The sequence below is a fragment of the Zalophus californianus genome, chromosome 1, assembly GCF_009762305.2.
Source record: "Zalophus californianus isolate mZalCal1 chromosome 1, mZalCal1.pri.v2, whole genome shotgun sequence".
Classification (NCBI taxonomy): domain Eukaryota; kingdom Metazoa; phylum Chordata; class Mammalia; order Carnivora; family Otariidae; genus Zalophus; species Zalophus californianus.
In genome coordinates, this window is record NC_045595.1 from 134,882,125 (window position 1) to 134,901,726 (window position 19,602).

The 19,602-nt window shown below is 52.2% G+C and overlaps 2 protein-coding genes across 11 annotated transcripts; both read left to right on the forward strand.

The window, feature by feature from the left end:
- Positions 1 to 515: 515 nt before the first annotated feature.
- Positions 516 to 9,527, forward strand: AP2M1 (adaptor related protein complex 2 subunit mu 1). Of its 6 annotated transcripts, XM_027582523.1 has the most exons (13): positions 549 to 651; positions 2,327 to 2,412; positions 2,711 to 2,827; positions 4,696 to 4,961; positions 5,714 to 5,796; positions 6,196 to 6,201; positions 6,404 to 6,539; positions 6,633 to 6,774; positions 7,039 to 7,182; positions 7,286 to 7,421; positions 7,524 to 7,621; positions 8,136 to 8,247; positions 8,917 to 9,527. In XM_027582523.1, exons 3-13 carry the CDS (start codon positions 2,754 to 2,756, stop codon positions 9,049 to 9,051), a joined length of 1,332 nt encoding a protein of 443 aa, XP_027438324.1. In that variant the 5' UTR covers positions 549 to 651; positions 2,327 to 2,412; positions 2,711 to 2,753; the 3' UTR covers positions 9,052 to 9,527. The 6 variants fall into 6 exon arrangements, with proteins under 6 accessions (XP_027438323.1, XP_027438327.1, XP_027438326.1 ...); XM_027582522.1 differs by lacking the exon at positions 2,327 to 2,412 and having other exon boundaries at positions 516 to 651; XM_027582526.1 differs by lacking the exon at positions 2,327 to 2,412 and having other exon boundaries at positions 516 to 651; positions 7,063 to 7,182.
- A 2,510-nt stretch (positions 9,528 to 12,037) lies between these two features.
- ABCF3 (ATP binding cassette subfamily F member 3) lies at positions 12,038 to 19,378 on the forward strand. Of its 5 annotated transcripts, none has more exons than XM_027582517.1 (21): positions 12,038 to 12,202; positions 12,431 to 12,590; positions 12,719 to 12,798; positions 13,309 to 13,355; positions 13,551 to 13,648; positions 13,750 to 13,872; positions 14,040 to 14,306; positions 14,622 to 14,702; positions 14,792 to 14,851; positions 14,949 to 15,005; positions 15,116 to 15,138; positions 15,242 to 15,297; positions 15,411 to 15,611; positions 15,704 to 15,780; positions 17,217 to 17,261; positions 17,340 to 17,472; positions 18,013 to 18,101; positions 18,194 to 18,285; positions 18,473 to 18,605; positions 18,732 to 18,819; positions 18,915 to 19,378. In XM_027582517.1, the coding sequence occupies exons 1-21, from the start codon at positions 12,130 to 12,132 to the stop codon at positions 19,071 to 19,073; spliced, it is 2,142 nt and encodes a 713-aa protein (XP_027438318.1). In that variant the 5' UTR covers positions 12,038 to 12,129; the 3' UTR covers positions 19,074 to 19,378. The 5 variants fall into 5 exon arrangements, with proteins under 5 accessions (XP_027438318.1, XP_027438319.1, XP_027438321.1 ...); XM_027582518.1 differs by having other exon boundaries at positions 12,039 to 12,202; positions 12,431 to 12,578; XM_027582519.1 differs by having other exon boundaries at positions 12,132 to 12,202; positions 12,431 to 12,578; positions 13,276 to 13,355.
- Positions 19,379 to 19,602: the final 224 nt, after the last annotated feature.

Consider the following 19,602-nt stretch of genomic DNA (forward strand, 5'->3'; position numbering starts at 1 on the left):
TTTACTTGGGTCTTGATCCCTGGGAAAAGGCTCATGTCTGGAACAAATATTTGATGAAAAACTCTTGGGAGAATCAGAGGTGGTGTTAGAAAGCAGGAAATTCAGTACAAACACTTCTGCCAAGGCATGTGTGTGTAAAGTGAGCACAGCCTGTCCTCAGACTCCGGAGACAGAAAAGGCCTACAGCAATCTCAGGCTTGACAAATGGGCTTCAACAAATGGCATTAATCCTCTGAAGCTCTCCTAAACACTGAAATAGGAACAGGATGGATTGCAGACTACAATTCCCAGAATGCTCAGTGGGGAAAGTGAAGTGAGTGGAGTGGCGTATGATGGGATGTGTATTTCGTGAAAGGGAGGATAAGGCCACGCCTATCCCTCTCCCAAGGCACGCCTTCCCAGCCGAAGGCATTCGGGTAGTTGTAGTTTTGCTGAACCTAGAAAGCTTAAAATTGTAAGCGAGAAGGTCGAGGGGCCTGACGGGATATGTAGTCGGCGCGATCGCCGGACGCGCACGCGCAACTGTGTTCGGGGCGGGGCCGCGGCACTGCGGTGAAAGCCGAGGCAGCGGGCAAGCGAGCAGGGGGCGGGCGGACATCTTGGGATCTGGAGAGTGGCCGGGCGGGCCGAGCAGGGGGCCGCGGACACCAGGTAAGCTCGGGATCTGGCCAAGGGTGAGGGAGAACGCCTACCACGCTGCCCAGCTTTGCCCTTCCCTGCACTGCGCTACGCGGAAAGCTGCCCACACCCGGGACTGGCCTCAGCCTTCAGATCGGGAGAGAGCTGACGGCGGGGCGGGGGCGCCCGGGGCGCGGTTGCAGGACCGGCCAGGAGCGGCGCCCTCCACCTGACCCGTCCAGCGCCTCCCGTGAGAGGGAGACTTACTGGAATCCTCCCAGAGCGGGGACGCCACGCGGCACCCCCCTACCCGGGATCGTGACAACCCCCCCTGCTCCTTGGCGCCTCCTCCTCTCAGCGCAAGGACAATTCCCCCATCTCCTAGGACAGTGACACCCTCTTGTGCCGCCTCCTTGGACTATGACAAGCCTCCCACCCTGCGGCACCCCCTCCTCCCAGTTGAGTGACACCCCGCGGCTCTTCTTCCTCAGGCCTGTGATAGCCCCCGCACCCCCGTGGAGCCATATTTTTCCCGCGATGTCTTCCTCCCCGGGGCGAAAAGCCCACCACCCGCTCATGCCTCTACGCTTGAACCTCAAAGCAAGTTAACGCAGCCCCAGCTTTCCCTTATTCACCACTGTCAGTCTCTCCCTAGTGTTTTTTCCTCTTCAAAGCCGTACCCTTGCCACACTGGAAACTCCTTCCTCCAGATGTTCCCCCCACCCCACACCCCCCAGCCCTGTTGCTGCTGCAGGCTCACCTGAAGTAGACCGCCTGGCTGTTTCTACCAGTCTTTCCCCTTAACTCAGTATTCCCTTCCTGCCCTGGGCCCCACCTCTGCTCTTTGGTATTCTGAGGTCCCTACCACTTGATACCTGTGAACTTGCTTCTTTGCTCAGGGCTCTACGTCCATTTTGCATTTCTTCTCCCAGCCTCTTTGGGACTGAAGGGTGAAATGTGTTCACCACCACCTTGAGAGACCTCTCACTGAGTTTGGGAGACCCTGATGGCCACAGTAATGGGCTCTATTTTCCAGTTTACAAAAGTCTGCTAAACTCCCTCTGCCCTGTGAAATTAATACCAGAGCTAATTCAGGAAATCTAGAACTAAATTAACCCTTTTTCTCCTTGCAAACAGTCTAAATTAGTTTGACCCAAATAATTTGAATAATTCACATATTCCGCCCCTTTCTTGTAGGTACTCAGGCCAGAAATGAGTTATGTCATGGGTCTGGAATCATAGAATTTCAGCTGGATTGATCTCTTCGTTTTATGAACCTGTACCCTCACCCTCCCCCCCTTATTTTTATTGCATTTGGGAGCTGAGAGGGATCCTCCCTTTTTGAAAGGGAGGTGGTTAAAAATAACTCATAAGCAGCTTGGGTCATTGAAGTGTAGTCCGCCAGGGCTGGGGCCTTTCTACCCTCTTTCTACCCTGCTCTTTTGCCTGCTTATCTGACTGCCTGGGATTGGTTGGAGCCACACTCCTGGGTCCATGTCAGGGCCTAAGGCCTCCCTTCTCTCCTCCCCACGCCCTCCACACCCTTTCCTGGAATGTTTAGACTTCTGTGAATTAGAGAGCAGCAGGTTCAGGCCCTGCAGTCTTCTCAGAAGGGTAGTGGAGCCTGAGACACCGGGTGCTCCTAAAGCTGTGCCTGGGGGCCCCAGGCCTGAACAAAGTGGAGTAATTCCTACCGCCATTCCTGCAGCCGCAGGCAGGCCTTCACAGTGACTCACCGGCTACAGTCTGAGTGAGAGTCTGCACAGGAAGGGGCCAAAAAGGATCCATGCTGAGGTCAGCACTGTGAAGAGGGGGAGGGGGCTACTCTCTGGGCTCAGCCCCAGAAAAGGGAGGGTCCAAATGGCCTTAGAATCCTGGGCCCAAGTCCCTCCATTTCTTTCTCCTTTCCAGTGTGGGATAAACAGGAACTGGAGCCTGGCTAAGGGGAGGGGCATGCCTGGGGAGGGCTTCAGGGTCACTTACTGGAGGGTTGAGTCAGGAAAAAAAGCCCAGCCAGTGACCTGCACAGCCCCACAGAGGATGTTGGCAGAGGTTCTCAGGCCTTCCCTTACTCTGCCTCCGCCTGTCCTAGGTCTGTTCTCAGAGCGATGGGCCTTGGAGACTGAGCTGCCGCCATGATTGGAGGCTTATTCATCTATAATCACAAGGGGGAGGTGCTCATCTCCCGGGTCTACCGAGATGACATCGGGTGAGTCCCCTGGCTGAGCCAGCTGTGCCCCCACCCTTCATCCCTCCTCCCCAGCATGCAGGACCGGGTCCGTTCCTACCAGAGACTTGACTTGGACCACCCTCATCCCTTGCTGCATCCTAGAAGCTCAGCTAATACAGCCTGGTTCCCATTAGGTCTGGTGGCATTGGCCTGGCAATAGGCGGGACCTGTGGAATGGTGTGGCCCCTACAGTCTTAGGAACTCCTGCCCTTCCTGCCTTCTCCCTCCCTTAGTGACAGACCTACTTGCTGGAAATGAGTGCTTTTGCTCTGGCAGATTAATTCCTCCTCTGAGGAGGAAGGAGATCTTTCTCCAGGGGGTGAAGTTAGTGGCCAGGCTCGTGGTACTAGTCTGTCTAAGTCTTGCTCTCAGAAGCCCTTCTCATGGTGAGAGCCTTCACTGGATTCTCTTGAAAGCCTCTCCAGGCTGCCAAATCCTCTCCCACTCCCTTTCTCAGGAGGAGGCAGGCTGCTGACTCAGCTCTTTTCAGTTCCTCGGGGCCACTCCTAGAAGAGACGTTGTGAGCAAGCCTCAGGCACTCTCCGGGTCACTGAGGGAAGGGCAGGGAGCCATGTGGCCCTTTCTGGCCTATCAGAGTAAACCTGGAAGAGCTCCTTGTTCTGGGTCCCTCAGACCTTAACAGGGAGGCACAGCCTGCCTTCTCATTCTGCCCCATCTTGCATGCCACTGTTCTTTCCTGAGTGAGGGGACACATCCTAGCCTCAGCAACTCTAATGAGATTAGGCTCCTCTGGTTCATGCTGCCCTGTTTTTCTTCCTTTTAAGAGCTTAGAATAGACAGTTATAGAATGGGCCTGCTGCAGTGCCCGAACTCCTTGGCTCCCAGCTCCCTGGCTAGTGGGCTGGCCTGGCCTTTGTGGCTGTTTGTCCCTTGGCTGGTGGTGGGCATGAACTAGAGTTGTGGGAGTGCCTGGCTTGCCTGAACCTGGCTGCCTACACCCATCCGCACTCCCTCCTGCCCTGGATGAACCTGCTTAAGCCAGAGCACATACTGTCTTGCATGCCTTGCTGTGCTTTCCCACCCCTTGCCTGTTGCTCGTCAGCTTCCACCTCATGGTGTGTGCTGCCCACCCCAGTGTGTTGTGTGTCTAATCCTCTCTCTTGTTGCTGTCACTCTCCTCTTCTTGCTGGCGTCATTTCTCTCATCCCATCTCATTGGCTGCCGTAGCAATAGGTAAGCAGCCTATCAAGCTGCCGCCCAGGCACAGGTGGGTGGGGGGCCCTGCCCCCCCATCATTGTTTTCTTCATCTGTTTTCATTCCCTGAACTCGTCCTGGAATTGGATCCTGGACAGGAATGAATGGCCCAGCTCCATGGCCCCTTGGTGCTTCTTCCTCAGTAGATTAGAGCCTTCTCCGAAGTCACAGTGGCTTTGTCTCAGTTCTAGAAGAGCCACGCCTCCCCACTGGTAGGATCACAAGTGGGAGAACTGAAGAAGGAGTAGGGTATCTTTCTCATTTGGGCCTGGAGCTTAATGAGAAGTTAGAGAGGTGGCAGCTGGGAAATTGGGGCCAGGCCTGGGAATCGGGAACATACCTCCTTAAGCCTGATGGACTTTACTTTATTAACACTACACCTGTCCTCCTATCATTCCCACCTGACTTCCCTGTCTCTGGTGGCCTTCAGACACCAGCTCAGCTCTGGCCCTACTCCCATGCCTCTGCTGGGGGCCACAAGGGAACTGCCCCAGTGGTTTAGGCATTGGCTTCAGAGTACATGTCAGACTTAAGCAGTGAAAGGGGGAAAGGTTGTTAGCAGCTGTGGTCGATCCCCATGGAGTGAGGTTTGACGGGGTGCTGAGCAGCCCCTATGTACCTTTTCCCTCAGGAGGAATGCAGTGGATGCCTTTCGGGTCAATGTTATCCACGCCCGGCAGCAGGTTCGCAGCCCCGTCACCAACATCGCTCGCACCAGTTTCTTCCATGTTAAGCGGTCCAACATCTGGTTGGCAGCTGTCACCAAGCAGAATGTCAATGCTGCCATGGTCTTCGAATTCCTCTATAAGATGTGTGACGTAATGGCTGCCTACTTCGGCAAGATCAGTGAGGAGAACATCAAGAACAATTTTGTGCTCATATATGAGCTGCTGGATGGTGAGGCTGGCAGGGCGGTGGGCCCAGGGTGGGGATGGACCTGATGGGGCCTAGCCTGGAGGTAGGGGCACGTGTGAGGTTCCCTCCAGTGTCCTGTGAACTTCATTTCCTGACTGTCTGGTCTTTTGAGCCCTGAAAAGGCCAGTCTAAATTCAGCCCTAAAGGCTGCTCTGAAGTAGAACACAGAAATAGGCTAGCGAGTGGAGGTGTGGGGAGACAGGGCGGAGGACCAAAAGATCTTTCAGGGGGCTAGGAACCTAACTGTGGGGCTTGGTAGCCTCCTGCAGTTAAGCACATTTCCCTCTTACCTTTGTGGTTTGGGCCTTAGTTCACTGATTGTCCTTCCCAGCTTTCTATCTCAACAGCTGCCTCAGAGCCTGAAGGAGGGTGAGATGTTACTGACTGCTGGGGTTGCATTATCTCTTTTCCTCTGTAGGGTATGATTTAAGGCAACAAGAGTCTTTCCACCTTCCCAGAGTCTGTTTTCTAAGGACTCAGTGCTTCTTGATCTCTTACCCACTGGCCATGAGATTCTTCTGATTTTCTCTGTGGAAAAAATCTGACGTTTTAATTATGTTTTCTTATGAAGCACAAATCCCAGAGTAAATGCTACAAAGCTAGAGGACATTGCTGCAGATGATCCCATACTCTTCTAGGGCTGTGCTGGCCAGATAGGTCCAGGCCAGGGGAGGGATTGGACTGAAGAAGCCTTCAGTTTTTTCCAGGGGCTGATGGTTCCCTTCCTTTTGCAGAGATCCTGGACTTTGGCTATCCACAGAATTCAGAGACAGGAGCACTGAAAACCTTCATCACTCAGCAGGGTATCAAGAGCCAGGTACTCAGTGGGACAGCCACAGCAAGGGTGGGGCCCATCCTCCTTGAGCCCCCTGAGCCTTGCCCCAGCTGACTCAAGAGCCCGGCTTTGACAGGAAGTGCTGGCCTGAGCCCTCTACCGTGATTGCGGGCCTATTTTGCTGTATGTGGCCTTCCACCCTAGGAGCAGCTGACTCAGCATCTCTGTTAGTGGGAATACAATTCAAGCAGTTTCCTTCTGCACTGGGGGAAGGAAGGGTGTGGGCTGCCCTGGAGGCCTGGTGTTCCTCAGGAGGAGAGAGCGTGGGCCCTCCTCTAGGATCCAGGCCTTATAGCTGCCTTCTTCTTTTCTGCCTGCTGCTTCCCGTCTGTGCTCCCCTCCTGCTTCCTGTGGGCATCACATTGGCCCTTTGGCCTCCAGCATCAGGTAAGCTGTTCCCTCAGCTTCCACCTTTACAGCTTTGCTCCAGTTTTCTTCAGGCCCTGCCGCATGGAGCTCATGGGGAGGATGAATTACAGGGTGGGGACTAAAAGGGAGGGGGAATGAGACTGGAGTGGGGATAGAGACAGGATCATTGAAGGTGGAAAGGAATGAGGCCATTAGTGTTCTTCTCTGTCCCCCCATGTAGACAAAAGAAGAGCAATCCCAGATCACCAGCCAGGTGACCGGGCAGATTGGCTGGCGGCGGGAGGGCATCAAGTATCGCCGGAATGAGCTCTTCTTGGATGTGCTGGAGAGTGTGAACCTCCTCATGTCCCCCCAGGGTGAGAGCCCTCTCATGATGAAGCTAGAGGGGCAGGATCAGGGCAGGATTCTGGTCCTAACTCAGATGTTCCCATGTATCTGTCTATCACCAGGGCAGGTGCTGAGCGCCCATGTGTCAGGCCGGGTGGTGATGAAGAGCTACCTGAGTGGCATGCCTGAGTGCAAGTTTGGGATGAATGACAAGATTGTCATTGAGAAGCAAGGCAAAGGCACAGCTGATGAAACAAGCAAGAGGTGCCTGAGCAGGGTTGCTGGTGGGAGAGGGTGGACCTTGGAGGGCTGAGCAGGGCTTGGTCTATCACAGGTTCCTTCAAGATATCATTTCTGCAGTAATGCAGACTCCCTCTTCCCGAGGGTGTGCTTGCCTGGTTGCCAGCTTTCTCCATTCTGGTAGCTTTCCATAGTCTGTAGCGCAGGCCTCACCCAGGATGTGGCAGCCTTTGGGGGTGGGACAGCCCCCCAGCCAACTCTCTCCTGCCACACTCCTGTACCAACAAGGAGACCTTCTGCCCCTGCTCGCAGTGGGAAGCAATCAATCGCCATCGATGACTGCACCTTCCACCAGTGTGTGCGACTCAGCAAGTTTGACTCTGAACGCAGCATCAGCTTCATCCCACCAGATGGAGAGTTTGAGCTAATGAGGTGCCATTGGGTGTGAGGAGGCAGGGGGTGCTGCTGGCCAAGAGAGGTGGGGGAGAGGGAGGAGGACAGGCTCCTGTGCCAACCTTGCTCCCCACCCCTAAAGGTATCGTACCACCAAGGACATCATCCTTCCTTTCCGGGTGATCCCACTAGTGCGAGAAGTGGGACGCACCAAGCTGGAGGTTAAGGTGGTCATCAAGTCCAATTTCAAGCCCTCATTACTGGCTCAGAAGATTGAGGTGAGAACAGGGAACTTGGGGAGGAGGAAGCACTGTCTCCAGGTACAAAAGCAGCTGATGTCAGGGCTTGACAGAGCGCCTTGACAGGTGTATCACTTCTAGGTGAGGATCCCAACCCCACTGAACACAAGCGGGGTACAGGTGATCTGCATGAAGGGGAAGGCCAAGTACAAGGCCAGCGAGAACGCCATCGTGTGGAAGTGAGTCTCCTTCACGAGGCCACTGCAGGGCTCAAGATGCTTTGGTGTACCCTCTTTGAAGTTTTACCTTCATTGTCTTGAGAGAGAGAATGTGTGTGTGTGTTATGGGTGGGGGGAGGGTGCCTGTCTTTTTCTCCAGGAACCTCTGCTTGTGCTCTCACTCCTATACCTCTGAGTGTGCACATGCCTGTACTTGGGTGCGTGCATGCATTTATTTATCGAAATGTTTCCATGTTTTTCCCTGTTTGCCCTTGTAATATTTCTGTGAAATAGAGAGCAGGGGATAGCATGCCTGTGTATCTAAGCTGAAACTGCAGCCAACAGTGCTAAAGGAATAGCATACCCAAGGTTCCATAGCAAGTGGTTATCAGGTTCTTCCCCATACTTTTTGTCCTGGCACCTCCCCCAAGCTCTTCAGTTCCCTTCCCCCGACCCCTCCAAAAAGGCACCCTCCACCTTAAAACTCCTCCAAGCTAGCAGGGGCACTTCCTGCTTATTGCCCTTCTGTTCCCAGGATCAAGCGCATGGCAGGCATGAAGGAATCGCAGATCAGCGCAGAGATTGAACTTCTGCCCACCAATGACAAGAAGAAATGGGCTCGACCCCCCATTTCCATGAACTTTGAGGTATGGCAAAGGAGGGGCCTAGAGCCATGGAAGGGTGTGCTAAGAAAGATCTTAGGATTGTTCAGGTCAACTTCTGTACATTACTACCTGCATATGAGACCGAGAGAGGGGAAGTGACTTTTAATTCGTAGACCCATTCCTTCCCCCTTCAGGCCTCTTACTAGAAATTGCTATTCACACTGACAAAAACCTTTGACTTCTAAAGCTGTCATAAAACAGTTTTTTGGAAAAATTTAGATTGCCTGAATGCGAAATAAGACATAAAGTTTATTTACAGACAGGAGAATGGGCTGACTTTGCTTTGTGCATGCTAGACATATAATTTTCTCCACATTATTTTTTAAGCCCATAATATTGAGCAGGATAAGTGTGTTCTACAGTGGGTCTTTGGTTGTTGCCTGCTGCTGATTAAAGGAATTGATTCAGGTTATCACAGGCAAGGTCTGACTTCAAACCCAAGTGATTATTAGTTACTCTTGGATATGCTCTCTTCTCTAGTAACCTCTTAAGAAGACTCTTCTTAAGCTTCCCCCAGCTTCTTTCAGGACCCCAAGCATTCAAACACCTGTAGTAGAGAGAGATGAAGTAGGTCAGGGCTACAGAACTTCCCAGAGGAGAGCAGCTGTGAGAGGAAGACCACATTCCTAACTGGAGCTGTCCTTTGCCCAGGTGCCATTCGCACCCTCTGGCCTCAAGGTGCGCTACTTGAAGGTGTTTGAACCGAAGCTGAACTACAGCGACCATGATGTCATCAAATGGGTGCGCTATATTGGCCGCAGCGGCATTTATGAGACCCGCTGCTAGCTGCCTAGTAGCAGCTAGCCTGTCTCCCTACCCGCCCTTTTCCACAGGTCTGGGTGCCCTGGGCCACCACACTTCAGTGTCTCCTCCCTCCTGCTTTGCTGCCTTCCCTTTGCACCAGCCCCTGAGTCTAGGTCTGGACCAACCACATTGCGAGCGGGACTGGTGGAGCAGTCCCTGGGCTCCCTGGGCAGGGTGGTTTCTGGGACTCCTACTCCACCATCCATCTGTCTGCCCTGGCCCAATGCCAGGCTCTGTATTCTGTGACCAAAGCCAGCTGGGCTCCCTCTCCTCCCCTCCCCTGTGGCCACATCTCTCTGGAGTGGGAGGGTTGGCTGCCCCTCACCTCGGAGCTCCCCCAAAGGCCAGTAACGGATCCCCAGCCCTCAATCCCTACTCTGCTTTGGGATAGTGTGAGCTTCATTTTGTACACGTGTGACTTTGTCCAGTTATAAACCCAATAAACCCTGTAGAACGGAGTTGCTAAGTGTTAATGCGGGAGCTCGATGGGGAGGGGGACTGTTGGGATTGCTCTTCCCAAATCTCACGCTGCCTGCTATGAGTAGAATTTTACATTCTGAACTCTCTTAAGACTCTTGTCTTGTGTCGATTGTTAGGCCCTTCAAAAGTATCCAAGCCCTTATCCTGACTGGTGTTACCCCAGGTCTCCTGTCTCCCCAAAACACAACCTCAAGGGCAAGCAGCTCCACCTGGTCCCAGTCCCCTGAGGGTAGAGCTTCTTTCCCTAATTCACTTTCAGCTTTAGGCAGGTATTTTGTAATTAGCAAAGATTAAGCAAGTTTTACATTTGGATTTTCCCACCATCCTGAGAAACTGACATCTCAGTTTTGTCCTCTTCCCAATTACCCAGGCTTTCCAAACATTGATGAGTGGATGATAAAAGGGATTCTCTTTTCTGTAACTTCCTCTCTCCAAAGAATCTTGTGATGAGCTTGTCCTTAAGGGGACTATTCCATACCCTGCTGGTGTGTTGGAGCAGATAAAAGCATATTTGTCCTCGCCATCTTTTCCTTGTTTGGCTTCAGCCGTTTTAAACGTAGAAAATCTATTAGAGAACATTTCAAATATAAACAGAAGTATCGAGATATAATGAACTTTCGTGTCCTGTCATTCAACTTTAACAATTATCAGCTCATGGCCAGTTCCTTAGTATCTCATGATTTGTGTTCACACATAATCCAAGAGTCCTGTGGAATTTTTTACAACTTGTGTCTGGATCTAAACAAGGTCCGTTGTGGTCAGTGAATGCTATTTATCTCTTTATTTGAGAGGGGGCAGGGGAGGGGGAAAGGGGCAGAAGGAGAGGGAGAGAATCGTAATTAGGCTCCTCACCCAGCATAGAGCGCAATGCAGGACTCAATCTCATGACCCTGAGATCACCACCTGAGATGAAATCAAGAGTCCAGTACTTAACCAACTGAGCCACCCAGGCGCCCCTCACTTTTTAAATCCTATAAACCATAGGTTCTCTCTCGGCGCTTGGAATGTTGTTGAAGAAGCCATCGTTTGTAGTTTCCCCATCAATTCCTCTTCCAGGGGCACCTGGATGGCTCAGTCGTTAAGCGTCTGCCTTTGGCTCAGGTCATGATCCCAGGGTCCTGAGATGGAGCCCCACATCGCATCGGGTCCCTGGTTGTCGGGAAGCCTGCTTCTCCCTCTCCCACTCCCCCTGCTTGTGTTCCCTCTCTCTCTCTCTCTCTGTCAAATAAATAAATCTTAAAAAACCTTCCGGGGCGCCTGGGTGGCTCAGTCGTTATGCGTCTGCCTTCAGCTCAGATCATGATTCCAGGGTCCTGGGATCGAGCCCCGCATCGGGCTCCCTGCTCTGCAGGAGGCTTGCTTCTCCCTCTCCCACTCACCCTGCTTGTGTTCCTTCTCTCACTGTCTCTCTGTCAAATAAATAAATATTAAAAAAAAAAATTCCTCTTCCATCTGTTGCCTATGAAGTGGTTGTTAGATTTAGTGGCTTAACTTTTTAAACTTTTTTAAAAAAAAGTTTTATTTAAGTAATTTCTACACCCAAGGTGGGGCCAAACTCGGGACCCAAGAGTTGCATGCTCCTCTGACTGAGCCAGTCAGGTGCCCCAGGATTTTTAAACTTTAAGAAGTTGGATTGATCTTTCTAGATGGCAAAAGGATAATGGATCTTAGGTGAAAATCTTAAGGTTGGAAGAATACTCATGTTAAATGTAAAGCAGTAGCATCATTTGGGGAAAATTCCTAACTTCTAGAGGGAATCAGTGAAAGTAGCTTTATACACTCATTTACTGAGCTTCCTGGTGCAGAGAAGCCTGTTTTGGGTGTGTAGGTAGGGAATAAATACCGATGAATTTGCACTGGCCGATCTCGTTTTCTTGCCCTTTGGCGGTAAGTGAGCTTGTGCCTTGGGGTGATGTTAGGACTGAGTGAGTACAATTTGCTGAAGTCTGCTGACCTGTCAGAGGTGAGAGAACTGAGGCTGGTCGCCCGGCTAATACAAAAAGCCCATAGGCCTTGGGGACCAGAACAAAACCCGTGGGCCGCCCAGAACTGCAGGAAGCTTCTGAGGCCAGGGACTGACCGTGAGTCAGCAGAGCTCTCGGTGGCCTCTAAAATGGACCCGGCCGGGCGCGCTGACACAGGCGTGCCTCAAGGAAACGCAGAGATCTAGCGAGTCCCGTGTGCTTTATCAACCGCCTGTCTCTTGGGAGGTTCCCACTCGCGGGACCACGGGTATCTCGTGCCCTGATAAACCGCGAGCACCCCTGCACCCCGCCGCCGCCTTTCGGAGCTCCACCTCCCAGAAGGCAGCGAGAACCGCACATGTGGCTAGTTTTTCAGCGGAAACAGCGTTGCGCAAGCGCAGAGAGAGCAGCTGGAGCGTAGGCTCTGAGCGGCGCTTGCGCACGGTTCCTCCAGCCCCGTTCACCCGGTCCACCGGGTTCCGGGAACTCCGCGCCTTTCTTACATCACCACTACGCATGCGCCTTGGAAGGAGGGGCGAGCTTTTGGGAGACCGGCAGGAGGCGCGTCTTGGCTGCCGTCTAACGGCGCCTGCGCGGACGGGAGCCCGACTGGAACATGGCGACTTGCGCTGAAATCCTGCGGAGCGAGTTCCCCGAAATTGACGGACAGGTCTTCGACTACGTGACGGGTGAGCGGAACCGAATCTGCGCTCTGGGGAGGCCAAAATGGAAGTCATTGGGAGAAAGACTAAGGGAGGGCAGTGCCGGGACCGCTGCTAGGCCTCTCCTCTGCGTGACCTCTTGTCCCGAGGGCAGGTTAGGTCTGGAGCCCGGAGTGGGGCAGTGTTTCGGGGACTAAAACGGCTTGTATGTCTACCCTACCCGGTATCTTCCTCGACCTGCCACGCCCGGCCCAGGCGTCTTGCACAGCGGCAGCGCGGACTTCGAGTCTGTGGATGACCTGGTGGAAGCGGTGGGGGAACTGTTGCAGGAGGTGTCCGGGGACAGCAAGGATGACGCGGGCATCAGGGCTGTGTGCCAGCGCATGTACAACACTCTGCGCCTGTACGTGCCAGGGTAGGGGGATTCGTGGGGACGATGGGAGGGCGGACGGTAAGGAGACAAGACGTAAGGGAAGAAGGTCTGATGGCTGTAGAGCTTTCTATTCAATTCCTAACTCTGCGCTTTCTGTTCCTACCCTAAAGGGATGAGCCACCGACCCAGGGAAACAGCCAGGTGCTACTAGACACCCCCATCCAGTTGTCAAAGATAACAGAAAACTACGGTGAGAGTGAGGGAAGATTGAACTAGCTGCTCTCTGCCCTTGTCTCAGCCTCCACCCCCCACCCAGCGGGCCTTCCCCTGGAGGCCAGGACTCCTGGTACCCCTTTTCAACAGAACAAGGATGTAGAAGCTAGTTGATGTCTTTACTGAGGGCAAAAGAGGCCATTGTTGAAGGGAGTAGGGTTGGAGAGTTTTCCAAGCTCTTAGGTAGGGTAGGAAGCTTATGGGCCTTGGGGCTGGACAGACTTAGGTTTACTTGTACATTTTGTGACTTTCTAATCAACTGCACGAGCTTGTAGGAGTTGCTTATCTGCCTCAGTCTCTATTCTTAATCTGGGAAGTGTTTTTTGTTTTTGTTTTTGGTTGAAACATGGGGAGGATGATAGCTATTTCTGGGATCGTAAGGCTTTCCTTTAAATGTCTATGTCTGTGTCTGGTTCATACTAGTTACTCAAAATGTTAGTTTCCCTTCCCTCAGGGAGAAGGTGACTGCTTTTCTTATCGCTTACAGACTGTGGCACCAAACTTCCAGGACTGCTAAAGAGGGAACAGTCCTCGGTGAGGAGGAGGAAGAAAGGGAGGGGTCTGTGTCTGTGGTCGGGGTGGAAGTTGACCGTCTTTAAATATTGGAGGATTTTTCCCGGGGTTTCTGATTATGTCTTTTGCTGAAAGCAGGGTAACTTAAGATGTTCTTTCTGGGGCTTCTTTCTGAGCCTACAACCTAGGCTGAAATGGTTGTGTTTGGACCTTTAGACAGTGAATGCAAAGAAGCTAGAGAAGGCTGAGGCTCGACTGAAGGCAAAGCAGGAGAAGCGCTCAGAGAAGGACACACTCAAGACCAGCACTCCTCTGTGAGTTTAGCAAGAAGGGCTGAGAAGAGAATAGAGCAGTCTCTATTGGGATGGAAGGGTGGCCGGGAATGCTAAAAGCCATTCATTTCTCCCTTTGAAAGGGTCTTGGAAGAGGCATCAGCCAGCCAGGCAGGCAGCAGAAAGGAGAGTCGGTTGGAATCATCTGGCAAGAACAAATCATATGATGTGCGAATTGAGAACTTTGATGTGTCTTTTGGCGATAGGTGAGGGAGTGGCAGTGGGGAGGGGTTACGTTTTTCTTTTTCCAATTAAAGGAGAATTGGGATAGATGAAATGGGGCTTAAAATAACATTAGGTTTTTTGTGGTTAAATTTGCTGTATACCTGTCTCTAGAGCAGCACCCTTTGTCTTCTTCCTACTACCCCTGCAGGGTACTACTGGCTGGAGCAGATGTGAACCTGGCGTGGGGCCGCCGCTATGGGCTAGTGGGTCGAAATGGGCTGGGGAAGACGACACTCCTGAAGATGTTGGCCACTCGGAGCCTGCGAGTTCCAGCTCACATTTCCCTGCTGCACGTGGAGCAGGAGGTTGCTGGAGATGACACCCCTGCCCTACAGAGTGTGCTAGAGAGTGACACCGTGAGAGAGGACCTTCTGCAGAGGGAGCGGGAGCTCAGTGCCCAGATTGCCACTGGCAGGTAAGGGCTCCAGATGGGGAATAACCAGCAGCCACGGTTCTTCAGAGAGTGCCTGTCATATTGCCACAATCCATAACTTGCACGCTCATCCTAGTAAGCAGCAGAGCTTAGAACCTGGCGCTGTGGAGCTGTAAAGCCCTGTTCCTTCCACAGTGCCCACTGCCCTCCCTGACTTGAGCAGGTGCTTCCTGTAGTCCATTCCTGTCCTGGCAACAAGGCAGTCAGTGGCCTGCTCTCCAACTGCATAGAGTCCAGGGCATTCCCCCTAGACTGCCCCCAGTCAGGCTGAGCACTCTTCCTCCATTCCCACTCCAGGGCTGAGGGCTCAGAAGCTGCACAGTTGGCGGAAATATATGCCAAACTGGAGGAGATTGAGGCTGACAAGGCACCTGCCAGGTATTTAAAATTCCCCTTCCCTCCTTCAGATTTCACCTTTCCCTTCTGTTACCTGTTTCAACGAAGTTCTTCCATTTCTTCACTTCTAGGGCATCAGTCATTCTTGCTGGGCTTGGCTTTACCCCTAAAATGCAGCAGCAGCCCACCCGGTGAGTGGCCCTTGCCATTCTTGGCTGTGAACACTCTTGGCTCTGTCTCTGCCTGTTCTGGTGAACACCTCCCCCGATGTGATCTCTGTTTCTTTAGGGAGTTCTCAGGTGGCTGGAGGATGAGGCTGGCGCTGGCCCGGGCTCTGTTTGCTAGGTGAGTCTCCTGGGCCTGTGTATGGATACTGTGGAGGATGGGCCTTGGCTCGTGGGAGGTCATGAGCTGCTGACCTAAAACCTCAAGGCTTACATTTTTCTTTTCTATAGGCCAGATCTTCTGCTGCTAGATGGTGAGTTTGAAAAGGGGCACCCTGACTTTGGGGTGGGGAAGGATGGCGACATCCAGGTTCTATAGCACTTCAATCCCAAATGTATCCTCCCCCACTTTTCCAGAACCCACAAACATGCTGGATGTAAGGGCCATCCTGTGGCTGGAGAATTACCTGCAAGTGAGTGCCTATAGGTGTTAGAGTAGGTCTGGGAAGGTCTGCCTCTAAGACACCTGGGGGGCTGGAAACTGACTGCTCTCCCTAACTGGGCCTGCCATCCTGTGACCCCTCAGACGTGGCCTTCTACAATCCTTGTTGTCTCCCACGACCGCAACTTTCTGAATGCCATAGCCACAGACATCATCCACCTGCACAGCCAGCGACTAGATGGCTACCGGGGAGACTTTGAGACCTTCATCAAAAGCAAGCAGGAGCGGCTGCTCAACCAGCAGCGGGAATATGAGGCACAGCAGCAGTACCGCCAGCATATCCAGGTATGGGGACAGGCTGGGGGCCCCGCCCTGTGGGTATCAGACTTTGCCGGAGTGAGGGAACCTGACCAGTGCCTACACTCATCCACCCACAGGTTTTCATTGACCGATTTCGCTACAATGCCAACAGAGCCTCTCAAGTGCAGAGTAAACTTAAGATGCTGGAGAAGCTGTGAGTACAGTGCCCTTGACCAGGCCCTGACTCCTAGTCTCTTAATTTCTTCCCTCACTTTGTGGGTCACCCTTTACCCTCCCATTCTAGATCTCCCCTTTTCTAGAAACCAGCTTTAATTTCCTCTCCAACAGGAAAGCAGAGCATTTTACACTGCCATTAGTCTTGCTCCCCACAGGCCTATGCAACCACTAATTTACTTTCTCTAATCTATTTGCTTATTCTGGACATTTCATATAAGTGGGCCTGTCTTATTTCACCTAGCATAATGTTTTTGAAGTTCTTTCCTGCTGTAGCACATATTGGTACTTCCTTTTTATGGTCAGATAGTATTTCATTGTAAGGACATACAGAATTTTGTCCATTGCTTCATCAGTCAAGAGATATCGGAAGTTTCCTCTTTTTTGGCTCTTATGAATAACAGTGCTATGAACATTTGTGTACAAGTTTTCGTATGGACATATGTTTTCTGTTCTCTGGGGTGTATACCTCGGAGTGGAATTGCTGGGTTACAAGATAATTAATTCTATGTTTAACATTGTGAGGAACTGACAAACTGTTCTCTAAAGCAGCCATACAGTTTTATATTTCTACCAGCAATGTACGAGGGTTCCAATTTCTCCGCATCCTTGCCAACACTTATTATCTTTCTTTTTAATTTTAGCCAGCCTAGTGGGCGTGAGTGATATTTCACGGTGGTTTTGATTTGCGTTTCTTTAATGACTAATGATGTTGAACATTGGGGGCTTAATCTTAAAGCAACCTTCCTAGAGGTGCTGGTTGGGGGAGGGCAGGGAGGGGAGCCTAAAATCAAAGGCTTAGGTTTTTGTGATATTGAAATATTTATCACGGTATCTTTTTTTAAAGATTTTATTTATTTATTTGAGAGATAGAGAGCACAAGAGGGAAGAGGGTCAGAGGGAGAAGCAGACTCCCTGCTGAGCAGGGAGCCCAATGTGGGACTCGATCCCGGGACTCCAGGCGCCCTTTATCACGGTATTTTAACTGGTAGACCAAAAACCTACAAAAAGGATAACCCTATTTTTTCAGCATATAGTGAACTAGAAGAAGGTACTCTAAAATAAGAATGTAGTTTGGATGGTGGGAGTACAAGCTTTCTCTAAGTTTTCTCTGAATATATATTACTTGTATAATAAGAACAAATAAAGTTAGTTTTTTTAAAGCCATAAATTTAGGGGCGCCTGGGTGGCTCAGTCTTTAAGCGTCTGCCTTCGGCTCAGGTCATGGTCCCAGGGCCCTGGGATTGAGCCCCGCATCCGGGTCCCTGCTCGGCGGGAAGCCTGCTTCTCCCTCTCCCTCTGCTGCTCTCCCTGCTTGTGTTCCCTCTCTTGTCTCTCTCTCTATCAAATAAATAAATAAAATCTTTAAAAATAATAAATAAAGCCATAAATTTAGTCTGTGCCCTCTCTCCTCAGACCAGAGCTGAAACCTGTGGACAAGGAGCTGGAGGTGGTGATGAAGTGAGTGCTGGGCCAAGAGGCTGGTGGGGAGCTCGTGTTTCTGGCTGCTTCCATGTTCCTCACCACCACCTCCTGCAGGTTCCCCGATGGATTTGAGAAGTTCTCACCACCAGTTCTGCAACTAGATGAGGTGGATTTCTACTATGATCCTAAGCATGTCATCTTCAGCCGTCTCTCCGTCTCTGCTGATCTCGAGTCCCGCATTTGTGTGGTATGGTTGCTGTTTCTCTGTTTCGTGAGCTGGGATTCTCCTATCCCAGCACGTGGGGTGGCTTGGCCCAGATCCTCCAGCTGCAAAGGGAAGTGGTATGCAGGAGCAGGAGTTGGCCTGGGCCAAGGACTTTGCTCTACTTCCCTGCAGAGATAGAAAACCTGTTTGGTGGTATTTTATGAATATGTAGAGCAAGACTTTTATCTTCCTAGTCTCAGGTCTGAGTTTTCTCAAACCACGGAATAGGGAGAAATCAGGGTCAGATTTCGGGTCTTGACTCTGCCGATTGCTAGCTCGGTTACTAAGTGGAGATAGCAGCTACCACTTGGTTACTGGGAGGATTCGGTCCCCTGTACTTAGTAGGTATTTAGCTCTCAATTCCCTTTACATTTTTACTAGTTCCTTCGTTTTTCTGTCTAGTTTCTTAATATTTTTTTTAGTTGTTATGAAGGAGTCACTGGCCAGAGTCAGTTCTCCTCTCCTCTGCTTCTGTGTTCTGCACATGTCCGCTCTGCAGCATTCTCATGGTTCTTTGGACAGGTTGGGGAGAATGGGGCTGGGAAGTCGACCATGCTGAAGCTGCTTATGGGGGACCTGGCACCTGTTCGGGGCATCAGACATGCTCACAGGTAAAGCCCCCGGTCCCCAATGACTGTGTAGCTACACTCCTCTATGGGCATCGCCTCCCACCCCATCTTTCCCCCTCTCTTTCTGCCTGTAGGAATCTGAAGATCGGCTACTTCAGCCAGCACCACGTGGAGCAGCTGGACCTGAGTGTCAGTGCTGTGGAACTGCTGGCCCGCAAGTTTCCCGGTACCGTAGGGATTTGGGTCGAGAAAAGAGGTGACCCTTACAGCTAGGCCTACCTTGGGGTGGGGTGTTGAGCAGCGAGCCCTGAGTCTAGGGTTAAGGACATGGGCACTTGGAGGTAAGGCTGAGGGGAGGGTGAAGGGAGGGAATCGGGTCGAGAACCCACTTGATGGGGTGAGGCCTGTTTCAGGGCGGCCTGAGGAGGAGTATCGTCACCAGCTGGGCCGGTATGGCGTCTCTGGAGAACTGGCCGTGCGCCCTGTTGCCAGCTTGTCTGGAGGCCAGAAGAGCCGGGTAGCCTTTGCTCAGATGACCATGCCCTGGTGAGTTCTTGCCTTCTCCTCTCCCCATCTTGCCTAATAGGAAATGTTTGTCTTGTCTTCGTATCAGGGGAGTTCATTTTCTCCCAACCCCCATAACTGCCTGCCTCCCTGGGTATTGCCTTCCAGTCCCAACTTCTACATTCTGGATGAACCCACAAACCACCTGGATATGGAGACGATTGAGGCTCTGGGCCGTGCTCTCAACAATTTCAGGGTGAGTGTGCCTTCAGGTTGCCCACTCTTCCCCAAGCCTCAGCACCCCTGAGGGCCCCCCCTGCCCCGAGTGCCTCCTGGTCTCCTCTCTTTCAGGGCGGTGTGATTTTGGTGTCCCACGATGAGCGCTTCATCCGGTTGGTGTGCCGGGAGTTGTGGGTGTGCGAAGGCGGCGGCGTCACCCGGGTCGAGGGGGGGTTTGACCAGTACCGCGCCCTTCTCCAGGAACAGTTCCGCCGTGAGGGCTTCCTCTAGGGCCACAGCCTGAGGACTGTGCCCAGGACGTGGACTGGTCTCTCAGACCCCTGGGCCACCATGTAGGCAACCATCTCCAGGCCACGGACTTCCCCCGACTTTGGGGACAGCCTTATCTCCAAATCTCCTTTTGACTGGAGCATCCTCTGCACAACCCAGGGAGCCCCATCTAAGTGTCTGTGAGGACTGGTCTTCAAGGGAAGGGGTGGGAGGTGCCCTCTGGCTATAGATCCCCCCACTGTCCTGGCTCTGACTGGGCCCCAAGTGGCTGCTGTGTAAATTAAATCTCCCCCTGCATCTCCCTGGCCTCCTCTCTGCTGCTCCCTGGCAGGACTGTAGTACTTGTCCACTGTTAGGGGGTGTGGGCTCTGTGGTTTGGGGTTTTTGTAACACTTTTATCAGTCATGCAGATGAAGCCATGGCAGAACGAGTCTCTGGAAGGAGACGTCATTAAAGCCACTGGAGCTCAGAGGTCACCTGCCTGACTTCAGGTGGGCCGAAGGGCAGCGTAGTACATCACTGGGGTGCT